The sequence below is a fragment of the Terrapene carolina genome, unplaced genomic scaffold, assembly GCF_002925995.2.
Source record: "Terrapene carolina triunguis isolate 2854851 unplaced genomic scaffold, T_m_triunguis-2.0 Scaffold714, whole genome shotgun sequence".
NCBI classification, from domain to species: domain Eukaryota; kingdom Metazoa; phylum Chordata; order Testudines; family Emydidae; genus Terrapene; species Terrapene triunguis.
The window spans coordinates 14723594-14743971 of NW_020665065.1; the positions used below are offsets into that span (position 1 = coordinate 14723594).

Consider the following 20378-nt stretch of genomic DNA (forward strand, 5'->3'; position numbering starts at 1 on the left):
AATCCTGCTCTGGCACTGAAACGGTTTTATCCAATGAAGCTGTTGCTCTGGGCTAAATCTTCACGGTTGCTCACCTTGGGTACAGCCTGGCATGTTTCTTTGGCAAGTGAGATTTGTACGCAAACCCCTCAAAGGGATGTGGGGGTGGACAATTACTGTAGTGCCTATACCAACTCCAGTTACTGTTGCTCCTATCAGGAAGGAGTTTCTCAAGCCTTTTCTGATCTCTAAGTACCTCCTCAAAGTCCACCCACTTCCTTTTTTGGCAAGGTTTTTAAAAGCATTGTGCAATTTTTACTTTCCATTGTGTGTTCTTTTTGGAGAGAAAGTTATTCTTTCCTCTGCCTGGCTCACCATGGCGCAGAATAAATTTTCAAAAAGGAAATAGATCAACACCGGCCTGTAACAGTGTAAAAGTTACCAGTATAAGAACAAGTCAGGATTATAAAATAAGCCCTATATAAATTCTCCCTTTATCATACAGGATGCCTTGGTGGAGTGGACATACAATATGTGATCTATCACATACACTAAGAGAGGGGCAGGAAGCGCTCCAGTAGCAAGTATTTGCCTCTTGTGCTACCAAAAGGATAGTTTGCAGCAAATGCCTCAACAAGAAGAGAATAGATCAGAGTTCAGTGAAAGTAAAAAAAAAGTCCACATGAGTAGAAGTTAATAGCAGGTACCTCTTCTGGGTGGATGCAAAAGGTAACCTTCCACCAAAGGTCAGCTAGAGGAGAGCACACTGAGAACAAACAGCGTACTTTTAAAAAAAAGTGTGGGGGTGGGGGGGAAGGGAAGAAAGGCATTTAAACCGTTATTTACCTTAAACTATATGTTAAGCTCCAGTGAAACTGGAACCATTAATTGCCAAAGCATAAAGAGCTGTAAGTACCAGTTTTGTCCCATTGCAGATATAAAACCTTAGACTTCTCAATAAAAAAAAAGAAAGGGGAGATAAAACTGACAGCATGCATCTGTTTAATTAGTTCACTGTGCAGGGGACAGTTTCAAAGCCTAGCTCACTTCAAGACCCTTGAAAGCTTCAAGAAGCAGCAGCAGTTAGTGAGCCAGTAAAACAGTCAGATTTGCACTCTCCTATGCGTCTGTTTGGAGAGGACAGAACTTAGGTCTTAACAGCAATTGTTGTAGGGACAGGACACTGGAATTTGTGTGCCTCCTAAAATCAGCCCAAGCAGCAGGGTGTCCAGCAAGTGATGTGAGGTGGGGATATTTCTGTGAACTGGATTTGGTGGGGGCTGCCTGTCAGAGTGGGAAGGAACACAGAACAGCTGTCATTTCACAAGGACTTGAACAGTGGCTTTAACCAGGTGGTCCCAGCTGCCAGTATTACAATGGGAGTCCTCGCTTTCCACTCACACGCAAAGAAGCCAAAACACCAGGGGGGTCCACTTTTGTTTTATTTATTTCTCAGAAGAGTTCCTCCTGGCCCTTTCCAGAGAGAAAATACAAAACAAGATGCAGAACTTTGTTTCATGTACATAAACAGCTTGTTGGAGTATAAAGAGCAACCGATAAGTGTTTCAGAAGAACGTTGGCTTACTCCAGGGGCACTTCAATATTCCTGAGGAATAACCATGATTTCTCCTTTCGTCCCACTGGGATGTTCTTAAGTCATTAGTCACTGTTCCTGTAAAGCAAGAAGACTCCCATAACATTTTGTATCCTATAGCACCTTCTACCTGAGAAGCTCAAAGCAAGCAGTTTAGCCTATAGCACCCCCATGAGGCAGGTTAGAATTTTTATCCTCATTTGATAGATGGAAAAGCTGAAGCACGGAGAGGTTAAGCAACCACATTCACCCAGGAAGTGTAGAAACAGAACCTAGATCACCCAATTCCTGGTCTCATGCTTTATGCCACAATTAGTAGAACTTTACTGAATACATTTGGGGATACTTTGGGGGGCAGTGTGTAGATTTAAGGGTAGTCTCCTATGCAGGCGTCATTGCACTCCCCATTCATTTTGATAACCCAAAGAATGGATTCAAATGCTGTATGAGAAAGTTAAAACTCAAGTTCTAACATCATTTTCTAGGAAAACAGATGTGTGATAATGCAACAATATTTTCCACCCTGCTAACCACCAGAAGTGAAATAATTTCATTTTAATAACCCTGGAGCTTTTATCCATGACCATACATTTTGGAGAGATTAACCATTAGATGGCTTCATCTCTCCCTTCCCTCCCGCCAACATGCTCAGACTCTTTGTGCCAGGGAAAGCCAACAGAGACCGTGCTGGAAACTTTGTCCTCAGCTCTAGTGCCACGCAGGCAGCTGTGCTTCTTCTGTACACTGTCCCTCTGATGACCTCATTCTCAGAGAGACCACCCTTGTTACAGAGCTGAGATTATTCCTTAAAACAAATATAAACCCTTGCCAGGCTAGACTCAAGTCAGCCTTCTATTTCTCAATGTTCTCAGGCAGTTATTTTGCCATAACAAGCATCTTCCAAGGGACAGTGTGTTTCCTAGAGTTTCTGGATTGGGTGTTCACACACCCAGAGTCCTCAAACTGGAGACATTCCATTCCAATTTATTTCTGACTGAAGTCCACAAAAATAAGACGACACCCCACAATAGTTTTATGTTAAACTCTCATGCACTTCTGTGGCAAACACTCCTAGATGGCTCTAGAACGTTACTGGGTTGCATTTGTTTCACTCATATTAGATACCAGGTACCCCATGTTTTTATCCAATATCATCTACTTCTCCAATATAAACGTTTGTTTAATGTAAAGGGTTGTGCTCTGCCATTGGCGGTGTTCCATTTCCAGTACATATTCTGAAGCAGGTGGGTTTGCTAGGACTGTAAAAGTCTGTTGAAGGCTAATCCTTCAATACATCCAAGGATGAATGGACTTTATATTCTTGGGGTAAAAACCAGGCAGAAAAACCCTTCCAGGTCTTCTTTATCTATCATGAAGGAGCAAAAAACACACAGGATCATTCCCTCCCCCACCCCCCTTTTTGACAGGTCACTTTTAAAAGTTTTCTGGCAGAAGGTTTTAAGTGAGCACTTTGATGTTTTATAATGTAACTTTACACATGCTCAGGAGCATGCCTCTGCTACCGTGTCATCTCAGTGCTTTCAATGATATACCCCTTCACAATGTTTTCTGTGCATTGCACAGAAATAATCCCTATTTTATGTTTAATTTCTATGTGATGGAGTGGGGGATTTTTACCACCAATGCAAAATTATTCTAAAGGTGGTCACATTTTGTGACCATAATCATGCCTAACATCATAAAACTAGATTAAGTTGTACCAGCCACTTTGCTAGTATCAGTATTCACCCAAGCCACTTACAACACAACCCTCTTTAGAGGATGGACCCACAGTAACCCTTTTAAATTGTGCCATGTCTAGATTCTAATGATTCCAAATTCATATGATCAAACAGTCTAGAGTTCATTAACATCCTTGAAGACAAAGGAGACTTTATTAGTTTGTGAGTCATGAAAACACTAAAGCCCTGATCCTCCAAATCAGATCCACCAGTACAGAACCCTGTGCAGAGCCCCACTGAAGTCAAAGGAGCTACCTACAGGCAATGAAGTCCTCCCCTCATAGATCTGATTGCAAGACTGGAGCCATGCTGTTTATGGTAAGATTAATTTCCCCATATTTCTAACACACTTGTACATGGTAGAAAAACCACCTGCAGCATCTAAGCTGATCCTTTGGAGATCCCAGTGCCCTCAAAAAGAGATGGTGTGAAATAGGTTTAATCATAAATAAGACAAAAAGAGTACATTACATATTTGAAAGGATCTGAAAAGTTTGACCAAAAAAAGATGCCACACAGAGGAGCTCTCCTCCAGCTAGTGGCAACATATTACTTCTACACTCGTTTTAGACAGGAGCAGGAATATTTAAGCACTGAATTGTGCCTGCATACATATTTATTTTACTCCAGTACTTACTTTTACAAATTTGCCATGGAGAAGATATGGAGACTGGAAATCATGCTGACAATTGGAATAAGCCATTCCTAATCCCATCCCTGACCCAAATGCAATAGGCCACGTCTTTCCTGTGTGGGGGAGGAAGGGAGAGAGAGAGAGAGAGAGAGAGAGAGAGAGAGAGAGAGAGGAGCGGGGGAGGGGGGGGGGAGGGGAAAAAAAAGATATTGAACACAATGCAGTGTTTCTCATTTTAATTTCAAGCTCGAATGACAACTTCTTATCAAACATAATGCCAGTAAGTGGTAGATTACTGGAAAACCATGCACTGTGCATTTTCAGGTTCTATGTATTCTGAAGTCTCCTAAAAAAGAATCTTAGAAAGTGGCGTTAGAAGGCAACAAATGTCATTTAGAGTCTAATGAGAATGAATCCGCTGTACAGTATTTAAAGAAGTCACACTGAAATTGCTAGGGCAGTTTAATCTGTAGATCTCAAAAGTACTCTTTCATGTCGAGTTTGACCCAGAATCTGAAAGTTTGTATGTGTTGTATTTTTGTGTTTTTGGTTTTTTTTTTTTTAAAAACACATGCAAGCATCACCAGTAATAAAAGAATCCTGCAACTGGAATTCAGTTAGCAGAATAGAATCCAGCCTTGTATTGGCTCTGCAGCATTAACAGAAGTTGTAAAAGTTACTGTTAACTCTTTGGAGCGGACACAGGTGTAAGTGTTGATACAGAGCCTAGCAGGGGCCAAAATTCTGACTGGGTCCTTTCACCTCTACCAGAATGACAAACAATACACACAAACAGCAGGTTTACTGAGTAGAAAAGTAGTTATTTCTCTGACAATAATTGCATTTTGAAGACTATTTCATAATTTTTCTTATGGTATGATCTAAGTTAACAGAGCAAACAGAACCTGCCAGTCTGCATTTTGAAGCCATTTGCCTCTGTGCCTAGGAAGAATCTGAAGTCAGGAACAGCATGCGCTCTACCACCTGTGCTAGAGTTGAGGATTATTCGAATATCAAGAAAGTAATTTAAAAAAAAATAAGTGAAGAGAGTGGAGACTATCTAGAAAAAGCATTAAAACCCTTGCAGGAGTGGTTAGGGCTGATGTCTAGACATGTGGCTAATTACTATTTAGATGCAGGGTCTCTCATAATTCCAGAGCTTTGTAATCAGAAGCCTGACTCCAAGTCCAGCCTGAGATGTTTCATATACAGTGACCTTGTTTGATCACAGTTAGAAGTATAGCTAATTTAATTACAACTAATCTATTTGGACAAGTAATGGACTAGTTGGCGTAACATACTAATTAAAATTTACATGCTTCAAATAATTGTGTTTAAGAGGTATACCCAAACAATCTAATATGACAACAAACAGCTAAGAACATAGGGACACTTACTTTTAAAGAAGATAACTGAGAAAACAATTCCTAATCCAAAACCAGCACCTGCAAAGAGAAAATTGCAATAAGGAGGAAGCTAGACAATAGGCACAAATGGAAATCAATTCCATTCTTTTCCTTAATTACTTGTTCTGGCTCAGGAATGCCATCCCAATCTTTTAGGTTTCTCCACACCTAAAGAGCCGGTAGGTTATAGGCTTGGCAATATTCTTTTTAAAATGCTTTAAAAGTTTGATTTAATCAAATACAGACACATACCTAAGAAACCTCCCATACATATACAAGAGACCACCCTTGACATATCCCCCCCACTTCTTATTGTTATAGAGTGAATCCTGGTCCCAGCAAAATCTCTGGAAATTTTGTCCCTGACTTCAATTGAATCAGAATTCGCTTCATTGTCAGTAGAAGAGAAAGCTCAAGGACACAGTTCCACCTTTGCTGCAAAACCAAATTAGTTTCCTTTTAGGTTTGCAGATTAATATCTTATTGTACTGCAAGTACTTCTTACTACTCTAACTACTTCAATGTGCGTCCTCAGGGCAATAAACTTATGATACTTCCCATTATTCTGTATCTTGCAAAAGAAAGCTCAGGGCTGCTTTTCTTTTACATCCACAGCATTCATTAGCCAGTGTAGTTAAACAGATTGCGAAGGAAGGAAGGTCACATCCTACACATATTTAAAATTTTTATTAAAATGAATGTTTAAAATCAAATTTACGCAAGTTAAGAGGGAAGGTACTGTACCTCTGGGGTCAGGCTTGAGTTATGAGAAGTCATAAATATCGGTTACAAGGTTCACAAGATACATACATAGCACATAACCAGCATAGAGTCAGATTGGGGTGAGGGAGTTTTTAAAACATCAGTGAATAAGTGGTCTCGGGTATGTCAGTCATAGAATCAAGTCAGTGTCGTTGTAAGGAATAGGTACATGGGTGGGGTGTGTCCCTTGGTTCGTCAGGGGAGAAAATGGGTTCTTTTCCCCGACCAGCGGTCTCGTTTACTCATCCTACTACTGACGGTGGCCCGTGATGTGCTCTGTGTAGATGTCTCTGGACCACCTGATGGTGTCCGACACCATGAGCTGTCTCATGAGCCAGGCGTAGCGCCGACCGACTCCGCACACTCTCAGCACTGGCTCGTTACGGGGGTCCCACGCGCCCAAGGCTCCCACGACCAGGGCGTGGATTTGGACTTACACTGATTGAGTTGTAACAGCTCAAAATTTCTCCATCACCACTTGGGAAATTATTTAGCGTGTTTCAGAAAAATGCTTCTGTAACTCAAAGAAAACAATTCTTTTCCCTGGAAGATGACTATTACGAATTCCGTGAAGAGCTGGGGAAGTTGTCAGTAGTTTTTTGTTATTTCAAGAACCATTAAACAAAATAGCTCAAAATTCAAGTTCAATGGGAAAGTTCTGCCTTCAATTACCTGGGCAAGGCCACTGACTTTAGAGGGAACTGCAAAGGTAGAATAGCAAAATTCAGCCACATGTGCACTCATTTAGCAAATGAGCAAAGTTTCAAACACACTTAGAAGTAAAAGGAAGTGATTGGGCTTGAATTAGTTTAAGCAAAAAAACTCAGCATTCTTAAAAATTAGTAGATCTCATCATTTACTATCTGCACCTAGAATGATTATATTGTACTAAAGAATGGCCCCTACTACATGCATCACTGAATAAGGACCACCTTGTACTCTCTCTGCAGGTTGGGACTTAGAATAGCGAAGCAAAATGGCCCCAGGACCTAGTGCGGACAACCATAAAAATCCCATACATCTACAGCCTCTTCTGTGTGGGCTGAGCTCCCTTTTTAGTTTTGTTCCACTCCCCAGGCCAACTTACACTGCCTGCAAAGAACAAATAAGCAACGATAGCTCCAACTCTTTCATCACTCTTTGCTCCAATAAGCAGCCCTGCACTTCGCTGCCTTAGCGAATAATCTGTGAAGCATCACAAGTGCTTTTATTATAGAAAAACACTGCATTTTAGGAGGTGAGATAATGACTTGGTCTGAACAGAGACAACTGACCTTTGCTCTCAGAGAACCTAAGTTATCCTGTTATAACGAGAGCTAGAAACACGAATGGTTTTTGAAAGCTCTCTTCACTCTACCACAGACTATCAACAGAACCAATTATCGCAGAGGTAACTACTTTACCAGGGCATTATGGTTATTACAGGGCAGGATTTCAAAACATGCAACTGCAAGGGAAGACGTTTGATGACAGCTTGCCAAGTGGTCCTGACATCAAACCCCCAGACATCTTAGCAATTGAACATTTCAGAGAACGCCAGATTTTCACTCTCCTTAACCATGTGCAGTTTGCATAGCTTAAAAAAAAATAATCTGAACTCCTCAGAGCTCTTTAGATGCCTGGTCAGACTTTCATGCATTTTCTGAATTGGGGACACTAGCAAACACAATATTTACTAGAATCTTGTGTAAACAACCTAACGATTCAGACTGTATATAAAAACTCTGGTCAGTGATGCACAATCTGGGAGATAAATAGTGGGTCGCCATTAGCAATGGCTCATTTATGCCTTTTCCCCAACTGGAGCTTCTCTTCAGTACCTTTGCAATAGCACAGCTGGTGCTGGCTCCAACAGAATGTTTATGCTATTAAGGATAATTACGATCTACAAGTATTCATCAAATGGACGAACTGTTTGGCTTCCTGACCCCGGGCTCCCTCTGACAATCCTTTCCTACCATATGTGGCTATGCTGTCTTTTTGTTTTGGTTTGATTGCTGGACTATAAAAATCTGAATCTGAACTGCAAGCGATTACTTCAAGAAATCAGACAGACAGCACTAGGCGTTGTTTGAACTGTCCAGCTGAGAAGGGTAGTCATGCAGCGATACTGCTTTATATTTCTTGTCCAAGAGGAATTCTCTTTGCCAATCCAAACAGTTAGGTAATCAATGAGAAATTATTTGCAGAATGACAAATTCTGCATCAGCCACACGCAATGCCCAAGTAGTTACTAATGTCACCACATTTCCATGCTATCGGTCAAACTAATATTCCTCTTTGCCACTGGTGTGGCAAACCGGTAAGTTTTGAAGGGTGTGATAAGAAAGAATTATATACTTGGGAGACAGGGGAGAAATAAACCCAAAATAATATCAGACTCACCTTTAGGAGTCTTCCATCTTTGTTGGAACCACTAAGATTCCCCTCAGTTTCTTCCCCACTCAATCACTGGCCTAAACAGAAACCCACCAATTCGGTTTCTTAGCTGGCTGGTAGGGAAACTATAGAATGAACATACAAAGGCATTGCCTCTGCAAGCAGAGATCAATACAGGGCCAGGAATGGAACCCACATCTTCCCACACTAGGCAGCCAGGCTAAGCCATATTAGACATTTTAATACAGAAAGGAAAATATGTTCTGCTAGAGACAGGAACAGATCATTCCTACTGAGCTCACTGCTTTGGTGGGAGTGCAGCAGACTAAATAGGTGACCTGGGTTAGGAAGAAACCAAGGAGCTCCAGTTGTATGGGCTGCTAAAATTCAAACACGTCACAGTGGTGACAAGCCTGGGTTTCAGGGAAGGGACAGGAGATCTGGTTTAGGACTGCCTCCTGTGGAATGACATGATGTCAATCTTTGAGGCTACTTCCTCCAATCTATTTCATCTGGAAGAGGAGTAAAATGGCAGATCAGTACTAGAAAATGGAGTAAGAGGTTTGGAGTAGCTTGTAGATCTAGGGAGTGAGAGAGGTAGGTGAGGGAAGAAGTCGGTTACTGTTAATGCTTTTTATCATCTCCATGAGGAGGAAGTTTCACAAATATGAAGCTAAAGAGGCAGAATCACGGAGTTTCGCTGATCCCTGTTCCTAATCCCAAAGGCTGTCAAGCGTCACTCTACTCCCTACTGGGGAATGGGCTAGAAACTATGCTGAATTCTCAACTGGAGGGAAATGTTGCAATCAGGAACAGTAAGAAGTGTTCAGATATTCTCCCCATCCACAGAAACCACTATTTACTGTGAGCTTGCTTTTTCCTGGCTGGTTTTTGCCGGTAAATATTGGTTTTAAACTTAAAACCAGAAGACTTAGCTACTTTTAAGTTTTTATCCTGCCGGGTTAAGAAACTGTTACTGTGGATAATTTCTCACTCATCATCATCCCACTAGGAAGTAGTTGTGGTTATGTGGTCATTTCCTATGTGTCTCCAAAAAAAAAAAAAAAAAAAAAAAAAAAAAAAAGAGGGGGGTGGACCCTAAGTCATTCTTTCTTGGAAACAAAAGGAAAAAAAGTGTGTTTCACTTTAATTCTATATTAAAGTTACACTAGAGATAAACAATGGGAGAGCCTGCTGATGAGTTTTACAGGTTCAAGTTCTCACATGCTCAATTTCCTTTTAAAAAGGCAACATGTTGCTTCAAAGAACCTCCCACCTGATCAGAGACACTAACTCTACAGCTGTTTCCACTAAAAATTGGCACCTCTGGGCCAGGCTTTAACTTCATAACAATAAAACATGAAGGGTTTATCTTACAATAAAAACAAAACGAACATGGAAAAAGCTAAGGGCTTGATCTGTGCTGGGTTGCTTCTCTCACCTCCCCCACCCCCACCCCCACCCCGCCACCTTCTTGCCCGACAGAGCCTCTTTGGAAGAAAAGGCCACAGGAAAGTGTACAAAGCATTTTTCACCTTCTCTGACAGCTTTAAATGTTTAACTAGAAAAACAGCCTCTTCAGCCCTCTGTCTGTCATTTCAGTTTGAACCTATTTATAGTCAATGACAACAGGGAACATTAAGATTCTACGTATATCTTTTTATTCTATTCCTGCCTAACAGTAAAGGCTGTTTACGTACAAGCAGATACGGAACTGGAATTAGGTCTCTAAGCCTGGGCTCTGTGCCTTTTTTTTAAATACACTTTGGCTCATGTACTTTCAGAGAGAGATATCATTATACCCAAAATCAATCTAATATACACAAGAGCACATGCCTCATACCCAAGAGGATATCATAAGAGGGTCTCAGATAATCAAAATCTTTGAGACAGACTTATGCCTCAATAGTACATCCGGGAAAAGATTCTTCTATAAATTTATCAATGCTCCTTTCAATACACACAGTTACCATGAGCTTTAATAGTCTGCCCAAACAGCAGTGGGCTTACGCAATTATAAAAACTAAGTCACACTTAGATATGTTTTTCTTTTTAAAAAGACAGTTTGAGACTAAAGGGGAAAGGATTAAATATGCTCAATGGCAATTGCTGTTACTATGTCACCGAGGTTTTCCCAATTTATAAATGCAATTTTCTTTCGTAGTTCGTTAGACAACTACATACACAAAAATATCAAACTGCCTCTCCCCCCCTTCAGGTTTTGTTCTTTTACATAAAGAGCTAAGACGTTAAACAAAATGAAGGACTAAGCTGCTGGTAGATAGCTACTTAGTTCTAAGAAAGTAGTAACTAGTCTGTACAGGTTAAGCTTTCTGGATCTGAAGAGCTAGAGTCATCCTTTTGGGATCCAGACCTAGATAGGACTAGTTAGAAAAAGGACAACGATCTTTCATAAAGCCAACTCGACTGGAGCAATGGCCACCATTAAAGTCAAGAAATTTCAGCATACCGCAATGAGTCAATTTCACTGTTGAAGTGTTGGTAGTAGCAGCTTTGTTGCCAAATGACAGCTGTCAGCCTTCAATTAAAAAGCTATTGAAACAGATAACTTTCTAAAGAAGAGATTAAAAATTCAGTGTGATAAGTTCTGAGTAAATATCAATGCAGTAGCTAGGTAAGGTATTAGAACTTCTACTTTGTAACTTACAAAACCTGTATTTAACAACACTGTTTTGCATAAATATTATTTACAAGCAATATTCTTTTAATCAGAATTATGACAGGGTGGCCCCCTATCTTCTTTCCTTCCTTATCATGCCCCTAATGAAGAAGTTAAATTTGGCAAGACCTATATACAATAATTGTTGTACAAAAATGCCTTTGTAGATTAGGACAGGGCAGTTCAGCAGGAATTACATTTCTAATAACTAGTTTTCATGTATTAGAGATGTTTAGGGTCCAACAAAGTCATTTAAGCAGACTCTGAACTATGTTGCTCAATCTTTTTAAGGCAGGAATCAGATTTTCCCTAGTGCCAACACTCAATGTCTTCTTTAACTAAAAAAAACAAACCACTTTTCCTCTACCCTGTTGATGTTGTTCACACTGCAAACAGGGAAAACTGAAGGATGACACAGGGGAAACAGTGAAACTGACTATATACAGTGTCTTGGCAAATACACAAAGTACTCTAAAAATATACAGCAAAATGCATTTTTATTTGGTTGTTATACTGATTTGAAGTACTTGAAATAGGTTTAAAAATTCCAGATGTAGTTGTGATTCTGGCCTGGTCCACACTACCCCCCCACTTCGGACTAAGGTACGCAAATTCAGCTACGTTAATAACGTAGCTGAATTCGAAGTACCTTAGTCCGAACTTACCGCGGGTCCAGACGCTGCAGGAAGGCTCCCCCGTCGATGCCGCGTACTCCTCTCGCCGAGCTGGAGTACCGGCGTCGACGGCGAGCACTTCCGGGATCAATCCGGGATCGATTTATCGCGTCTAGACAAGACGCGATAAATCGATCCCAGAACATAGATTGCCTGCCGTCGGACCCGGAGGTAAGTGTAGACGTACCCTAAGTCATCCCTTTAAGAGAAAAGTCAACAACAAAAAAACCAAACATGACTTCCAGGTACCCCCAATGCTACTGCTGTTTGTCTGGTGTCCAAAGGCTGGCTTTAGATACAAAAAGGCTCTTCCAGCTTCTATTCAATACTTCCACAATGGAACAAAGATGCTACCCACACGCTTTCCAGGCATCCTGGATAAAAGCCTATACAATGGTATAGGCAGGTAGCTCCAACAGGAATTAGTTCATTCTACAGCCAATGGTGAAAAGGCTGATGGGGCAGAGGGAGAACATTCCCCTACCCCTTCTAATGGGGGGGAAAAAAGGGAAGGGGGGAAAAAAAGTGGGGGGGAGGGGGAAGGGAGAAGAGAACAAGAGTGGAGGCCTGTGTGTAACTCAGCCCAGCACAGCATCTTGTCAATACTATACCAAGGCTTTTGTCCAGATTAAACACGTATGGATAATTTAGAGGGAAAAATGTTACAGTGGTGTCTCACTCACTAAAGGAAATGCCATGGAAAGAAGCCTAAAGCCCAAATCCTCCTCAAAGCTCCAGCGAGGAATTTATCATTTACAAGGACAAGTGCCAGTAGTCCTTAAGTTCCTCAGAATTTCTTACAAAAATAAGTTTTATATATCAAGGAATTAAGAGCCAGGAAACATTCCCACCTACTGGCATCGTGTCGCAGGGATAAAATAAATGAGTGGATGGTTTAGGACACAAGTTGGCTGAAGTCCCTTTCCACGGGCTGATTGGACTTTTTTGGCAACATCACAGCTATGTACCAACTCCCCAAGAATGCACAGCTGGGGCCTCATCACTGTACAAATATAGCGGACCAGGAAGTCAGTATATTTGGCTTAATTTCTATCAGAGCAGACCTTCTCCTTCTGGCCAGGCTTTTGAACAAGCTGCACAATCATAGGAATCCAGACTCAGAACTACCCCACAATTTCTCTTCTCTCCTTGCAGAAGAGTCCCACCCTGCAGCTGTTAGGGTTGAAGTGAAGGCCAAAAAGAACTTCAGTTCTCTTCCTGCACACAACTTCAGCTAGTTAGCTGACCAGATGGAGCTTTGAAGGAGGGAAGCATCTTCAGAGCTGCTTCCAGACACCTATAGTTGGCCAAACAACTGAACACAAAGCTGATCCCCAACTCAGAAGGCTAGTCTCCTTCTCCAGCTCCCTTCCCAGAATTGCAGGAGTTAATGTGAGGAGCCAAGCTCTGAAATTACAACTTCAACTCCAACCTCCAATGGCTAAATGGAGATGGAAGAGAGTCCTGGCTCAGCATTGAATCCTCGCCCTGGGGTAAAGCAGCATGAGAAGTAAGCCAGAAGACATTCCCTTGCAGTTTGAAGTTAAGTCCTCCATTAGCTGCAGCACTGTAAGGAGAGACGGAACAAATAAAGACAGCAGCAGAGAGCAACACATAGGAGCAACAGAGAATTCAAAGGAACAAAAAATTCCCGCAAGATAGGGCCCCAAAAGCAATTACAAAGAAGGGAAAAAATAAAAATCACTTCATTTTAGGGTGGGAGTTGTATTTGAAGTTAAGCTACCACCTTTTAGATTGGTCTAAAAAGTGCCCCCCCCCCCCCAAAAAAAACTAAAATTTGAATTTCCAGTTTCAAAGGGTAAACACTCCTTGAAGTAAAATACTGAAACTATAAGCCATCTGTCTAAGAGACAGACATCTTTTTCTAGGATCATTTCGTACCCCAAGACTGACCATCTGTAATTTACTTAGTGCTTTTTCCTCAGAATTAGCTTCATGGGCACACATTCTCCGTTGTACTGAGAAGTGATCTCCCCTCTTAAAGTTCTAACTTGTTCTAACTTGTTCTCTCTCCTCTCTGTGAAACAGGCTTCTAAAACAAAAAGGGACAAAAGAGGTGTCCCACGTCTCCTCAAACAAGTTATTTAAAGTACAAAACTTGCAGCTGTTCGAGCATAGTTACATCAGGCTGCGTATTGCTTGTCTGTTAGTGTACATGTCGATAGATGGAATCAGCACACCTTAAAAATGCCCCTGTTGTGACTTAGTGAGGATATAAAGCCTGCCAAGTGAACTGTCAAGCTACACTGAAAATTGAGTTCAACCCAGATGGTTGTGGGGGGGCAGTCAGCACAGAAATATGGAAGGACTACGTTTTCACTAAACTGTGTGGGTCACTTTTTACAAGATAAATTTGACCCTTTACATCCTAAGGACAATACCACATAGCAACAGTTTATAGGTAAATGTCAAATATTTCTAGCCTGTAAACAAGAACGTACCTAAAAAGGTTGTTACACACAAGCAACTCTATTTAAGGCAATAGGGTTATAGGCGTGGCCATGTTTAACTAAGGACAGAGTTTTGTCCACTAAGGGTAATGAAAGCATTATATGACATTAATCTTCATCTGTGCCTTTGCCAAGGACTCTGATGACTTACACATATGAGAAAACTAGAGACTGATGTAAGGAAATATGCAGTACTCTAAAAAGTTTCTAATTAGCTTTTTTTGTTTGTTTGTTTTTTAAAAAACGGTCTAATTTTGATTATGAAGACATTACAAAGGAAGCAGCTGTAGTCAGCTTGATGTATACCAAGACAGGAAGATCTGAGCCGGGGGAAAAACAGGGAGCAGGAATTGTATACATTTGTGTTTGATTATTTTTCCAGGGATTTTTGGTTTAGGGCCCAATCCTGATCCCACTGACGTTCCCATTGACTTTGATGGAAGACAGATAAGGCCCTTATTGTATATATTCATATGCTACACGTCTGTCAGAGCAGTAGTCATGTGGATCAAACGAGTGAAAACGGTCTCTGATCTTTCCATCCTGAAGGATATCAAGTTGCACTTCCTGTTGCTATTATTAAAATGGCAGCCCCCAGAGATTACACAACTGCCCCGCTCATATCAATAGGCAGTTTAAATGTTCAAGTACCTTCAAATGATGTTTTGAAATTTGATTATTTAAAGTAATTTTTCTGTAGTTATCCAAGGCGTAGTAAAAATTACTGCTGATTTTTTTTTTTATTTTAAAAAAGACAAAGGAGGGGAGGGAGGGACACGTTAAGAGTCCTTACACAAGACAAGAAAACCAGATACAGCTAAAGACAGTTTTTACAAGGCTTTTACTTCAAATGATAGCTGACATGCAAGAGGACATTTGAAATCAAGCAGCAAAAAAAAAAAAAAAAAAAAGTTAAAGTTGCGCAAGCCCTTTACATTTATGCGGCACAATGGGAGACACTGACATGAAAACAGTGAGCTCTCAAACCTACAGTATATCATTCTGTATACAGCTAACTGAGTTTCTCCATAAAATGAAGTTTTACTATTAGACACTGTTCTAACATTTATATTTCAGAAGTATCTTTAGTTTACCTTCCAAGTTTGCATTCAATTTCATAAACTAAAATTCTAGAGAATCATGCAATAATGGATTATAAGGGCAGAGCTAACAGGTTTTCAAATCTACCAATACCATATCCACTTGGTGAAACCTGTTTTTGGACAGTATTTAGAAGAACCATTGAATGGAATGAAAATTGAACAGGGTCTTTATCCTAATGCACCTTCCTCATTTTAGTCTAATGCATCTGTGTGCATTTCCCCACCCCTCAATGCCAGAACATATGGGGACCTCTATTCCAACCCCCCTCCCCCGTCAAAAGTCAATGAGATGGCTGGAGGAGTTGAAAGCTTTTGACCACTCTTTCATAATGAACCATCTTTTTGATGGTTAAATTGCTGCCTTTTCATCAGAACAGAAGCATGTGGGATCACCAATTATTGTCCTTGGCCTGCTGCTAAAACATATGGCCCATGGGTCGAATACAGCACATAATATATTGGAGGGCCTACACTGAAATTCATATTGTCCATTATGAAAGAAAGAACCTTGGATAAAATAACTTTCTGGCCCTCATGGTGGTAGAGACAGCCTTACAGACGTGGTTATACAAAGCAACATACTTAGTGTGCTCTAAAGCTGTAAAATATTAATTCAATTAATTACCAGATGCACTACATAAAAGTTGTGTAACAAGCCCAGTTTTCAGAAAGGTAAATAAAGTACAGAGTATCATAATCCCATTCATAACCACAGGAAGGATTACCAATAATTGCTGATACTACACTACAGACAATGAATCTTGCTGAAAATCGTTCAGACTACAAAATAGGCTGACCCTAGAACAGTTTGAAATTTTACCCTCAATATTTAGGGAAACATCGAACAAAGCAGACAAGATGATGCGAGCCAAGAGAAACCACATTTCAGCTGCTGCAGAAGCTAAAGCGCCTTTCTTCTCTCATAAAAAAATTATTAAATGAAGATTAGAGGCATTTCATGCTTAGATGTCGAAACAAACAGAGGATTAGAAGGAAATTAATATTACCACTATAGTCAGGGTGGGTTATTTATGAGTTTTTAGGCTGCAGCTTGGTCATGTACAGGCATATGTTGAAATAGTAAAATATCCTCCAAATAATGGATTTCAACAGAAGCCAAGAAACCAACAACTTTCCCAGGGTTACTTCTTAGTGACAAATGGATTATATTTTTTAAATCATTTACCTCACTTAATCATTTGAAAATCCTTTATACTACAGTTTCAAAGAGGGACCTTTGCTGTTTTATACGTTCCTGAGAACATCAACAATAAGAAACAGTTGTTCAAACTAGTACCCTTTTGTCAAAGTGAAGAAAATCTGCCAATCTTTCAGCAATTATTGTCATTCAAGAATAAATACACATTACCTAGAAATCTTTGATATAGAGTATAATCAAAGGTACGGAAGAAGTAGAAGACACTGTATTTACCTCCCCATCCTTAGTCACAGTAATAGTTCATGATATAACTTAGATGGAAAAAGTTCACATGGCCTTTTAAAAATCCCCTGTAATACAGCTTCAAGCAAGAGCTTTTGCCATTGTGTGTTGACATTCTAACTGCATGACTAAATATTACCATTTATACATTCCACAATTCTCTAATTTCATATTGGAAGTAGCTATGCCATTTTCAGCCTATTAATTAATAAGAATTAATTGATTAAGTGATGTTTTTCATATAACCTTAAATGCATAAATTCAGGTCAACAATCATTTAGAACAGATTTAAATGTCACTTACAACTCCTATATTTAAAGTGAAAGAATAAAGATCTAGTTCTCTTCTCACAATTCACTCAATTTGGAAAATAAACACTGACAATATAAAGAAATGAAACTGACTAATGTATTTCTTTTGGGTTTCATTTGGGATTGTAAACATTGCCAATTTTTTTAGTTCAAACTACCTAAGTTCTTCTCCCTTAAGAAGGCCAGACATTCTTAGTAAAGCCAGAAGTTAACATATTAGAGACAGCAGGTGCAATCCTGATCCACCGAAGTCAGTGGCAAAACTCCCATTTACTTCAATGGGCCAGGATTTCACCAAGCATGTTCTATTGATGTTGTCTTTGTTTTTAAGAAGTATTTATGTTTCAAAACACACTGCACAGAAGTGTCCAACTGATTTGAGGCAGCACAGATCATGTGGCACACCTTAATTTCACACACCTTTAGAGTGTTTCCCCATTCTGATGGGGAAAGAGGGAGCATTCTTATACCTTCCCTCAAGGCACATGTCTGTTGCTGAAAGCCAGGAGTAGAGAAAGAATTTATTGGGATGACTAATGGGGTCAAAAGGGGGGATATAAAGACTTTCAAATTGGGAGGAAAAGCATTAGGGGGAAAGAGACTGCAGCATGTGTGTATGTTAAAAAAAAAAAAAAAAAAAGAGGGCAGCAGGAAAATATAGCATGTCTAAACAAGAAACATAAGCGGGATCCTGCAACCTTATTAAGATTCATGACAGGTATTGCATTCAAGTCTCTGAAGACAGTAGCAGTTCAGGTCAATCAGATCAAATGCAGAGAGGCTGCCAAAACAGCAAAGAGGAATCTCAATAGGATAGTGCACAGGAGTCAGGAAGTCAACAAAATGGCCTCCATTTTCAGTTTTGCTGATTTATAAAGGCAGTTTGCTTTGGAAAAAAATGACATTTTATATTTCTATGGTTACACCAGTATCAAAGCTGAGTAAAAAAAAACAAATAAATATGATGTTAGGCTTGTCAATGCACCTTGTATTACAAGCAACTATTTGGTTAAATACTTTTTTCAACCACTGGCAATTTAATTTGCAAAATGAATGAAAGCCCTGACATATTTTCTCTGATACAGTCAGTTCTGTCTAGAAGAAACCTGCTCAGGGTTTTGCACGGATTATACTGAACAATCATGATATAGCTTTCAAAGCACATAGCAACATTGGCAGGCTACATTTAAATTAGATCAATTAAAGTATGTTAGACACTTGGATTTTAGAAGAGGTCTATTTTCGTAGTACTTCACTGAACAAGGACAAATGGCAATACTGTTTTTGGTTCATACGTTAGGTGAATTATTTGCTTATTGCAAGTTCTCTTCATTGTAACTTCTCAAATACTCCATAACTGATATGTTTAAAGCCTTCTGTGTTGAAGTATTGAAGTCTCCCTCCTCTGCCTGCAAAAGTTTACCACTATTTTACTCTATGTAGAACCTGAACTTGCTAGTGTCTTTCTGTGCATAATCTGGTTGCCCATAAATTCAACCACCTAAAGAAGACTCCAAAATAAACTTTTAAACTGTGCTTTTGCATTTTAAAAGACAGACCTGCAAAATTCTATTTCTCCCTTCTCCCCTCCATACACTAACACATTTGAAAGATATTTTGCTCTTGATAAGCAGGAAAATTCCCTCCCCCCTCCCCAATAAGTGTAGGCAAGCAGAATGTGTGCCTGGGCTGGTAAATATTCTCAACATTCTGCAGGCTGGGGTGAACTGATTTAGGGGAACACAGATTATAACATGGTTTGGCTTGCCAGAGTAAACCAGACTTAACTGAGCTGTAACTAGATTTAAAGGTGCAGGAGGGAGAGAAATGTCCTAGTCTAGATCTCTACCTTGGCCTATCCCCAGTGGCTGGCAAAAATGTGTTACAATCAGTTTCAGTCACAACTGAGTTTAAACCACACTTAATCATGGTTTTAAAGCCCTGTGCAGATATACCTAAAGTATCGCACCTTCTTGTCAACTGTCTGAAATGGACCACTCTCATTACCACTTCAAAAGTTATCTTTCCTCCCTTGGTATCCTGCTGTTAAGTGAATTGTCTCATTAGACTGACCTCACACTTGGTAAGGCAACTCCCATCCTTTCATGTATTTATACCTGCTCCTGTATTTTCCACTTCATGCATCTGATGAAGTGGGTTCTAGCTCACAAAAGCTTATGCCCAAATAAATGTTAGTCTCCAAGGTGCCACAAGGACTCCTCGTTGTTTTTGCTGATACAGACTAACACGCCTACCACTCTGAAACCTCAAGTTTTACAACACTCTTCGCTCTTTCAAATAAACCCCTGTCTAAACTGGAAATGAAAATATATTCTAATGTGATGGAAAACAACAAAGTCTAAACAAGCAGAAATAACAGTAAATTATGAGATGCAGACAGAGTAGCAACTCAAAAGTCAAAAATAAAGTATTGCAGTACAAGAGGATATGTATAAATATATATTTTGGACAGTCTACTTGGAATCGGTCCAGGAACTTAATCTCCAAGTAAAACAATACATTACAATTACAAATAAGCTGTCTCAAAACAACTGTAGAGGAAAGCATGACAAACTACACAAGACAGAGGACTGGCTGTGGAAGCCCCCAGCCATAAGTCAGAAGTTTACCTTTGCTAATAAAGACACGTCAACAGTTGCTGCTGACTTCCTCCCCACTCTAATGTATGAAAATTGCATCCTATGTTCAATACACCACTGTTCAAAGACTGACCTTTGCGGCTTGCTGCGACAACAGAACCTGGAAAACTCTCCAACAACCAGGACTTCAGAACATTCGTTTTCCTTTATTTGAATTATGTCAAATGGGAAAATTGTACAGAGCTACCCAAAATATTTGTTTTTCCCCTAACCGTCACGTAGAAAAATATCTCTGGCAATAAAACAAATATTTTTATAGATTCCACAATTAATGGACACTAACCTTATCCTGAGCATGCATTTCCAATCTAAGTTTGGATCATCATATTAAATACTGTGAGATCCGAAGCCATTGGCTACCAAAAGGAAACTTTGGGTAGCCCACCATTAATTGATGGTATCCCATATCTTTTAATCAAAATTATCTGATCTTCAAATGAGAATTATTCATTTGATTTCTCTGATTAAAAAAATGCTATTACCCAGCATTTTTTAATGAGTGAATTTAGTGCACAGAGAAGTACCGGGGGGGGGGGGGGGGG

General features: G+C 39.9%; 1 protein-coding gene across 1 annotated transcript in view; it reads right to left on the reverse strand.

Annotated features, from left to right (window-relative positions):
* Positions 1-1403: 1403 nt before the first annotated feature.
* The window catches only part of MICOS10 (mitochondrial contact site and cristae organizing system subunit 10), a 25191-nt gene continuing 6216 nt past the window's right edge, over positions 1404-20378 (reverse strand). Inside the window, exons 2-4 of the mRNA XM_024217294.1 lie at positions 5347-5394; positions 3953-4062; positions 1404-1651 (exon numbers count right to left, since the gene is read on the reverse strand). Coding sequence (XP_024073062.1) covers positions 1643-1651; positions 3953-4062; positions 5347-5394 — 167 coding nt within the window. The 3' untranslated portion in view covers positions 1404-1642. The remainder of the gene's footprint in view (positions 1652-3952; positions 4063-5346; positions 5395-20378) is intronic.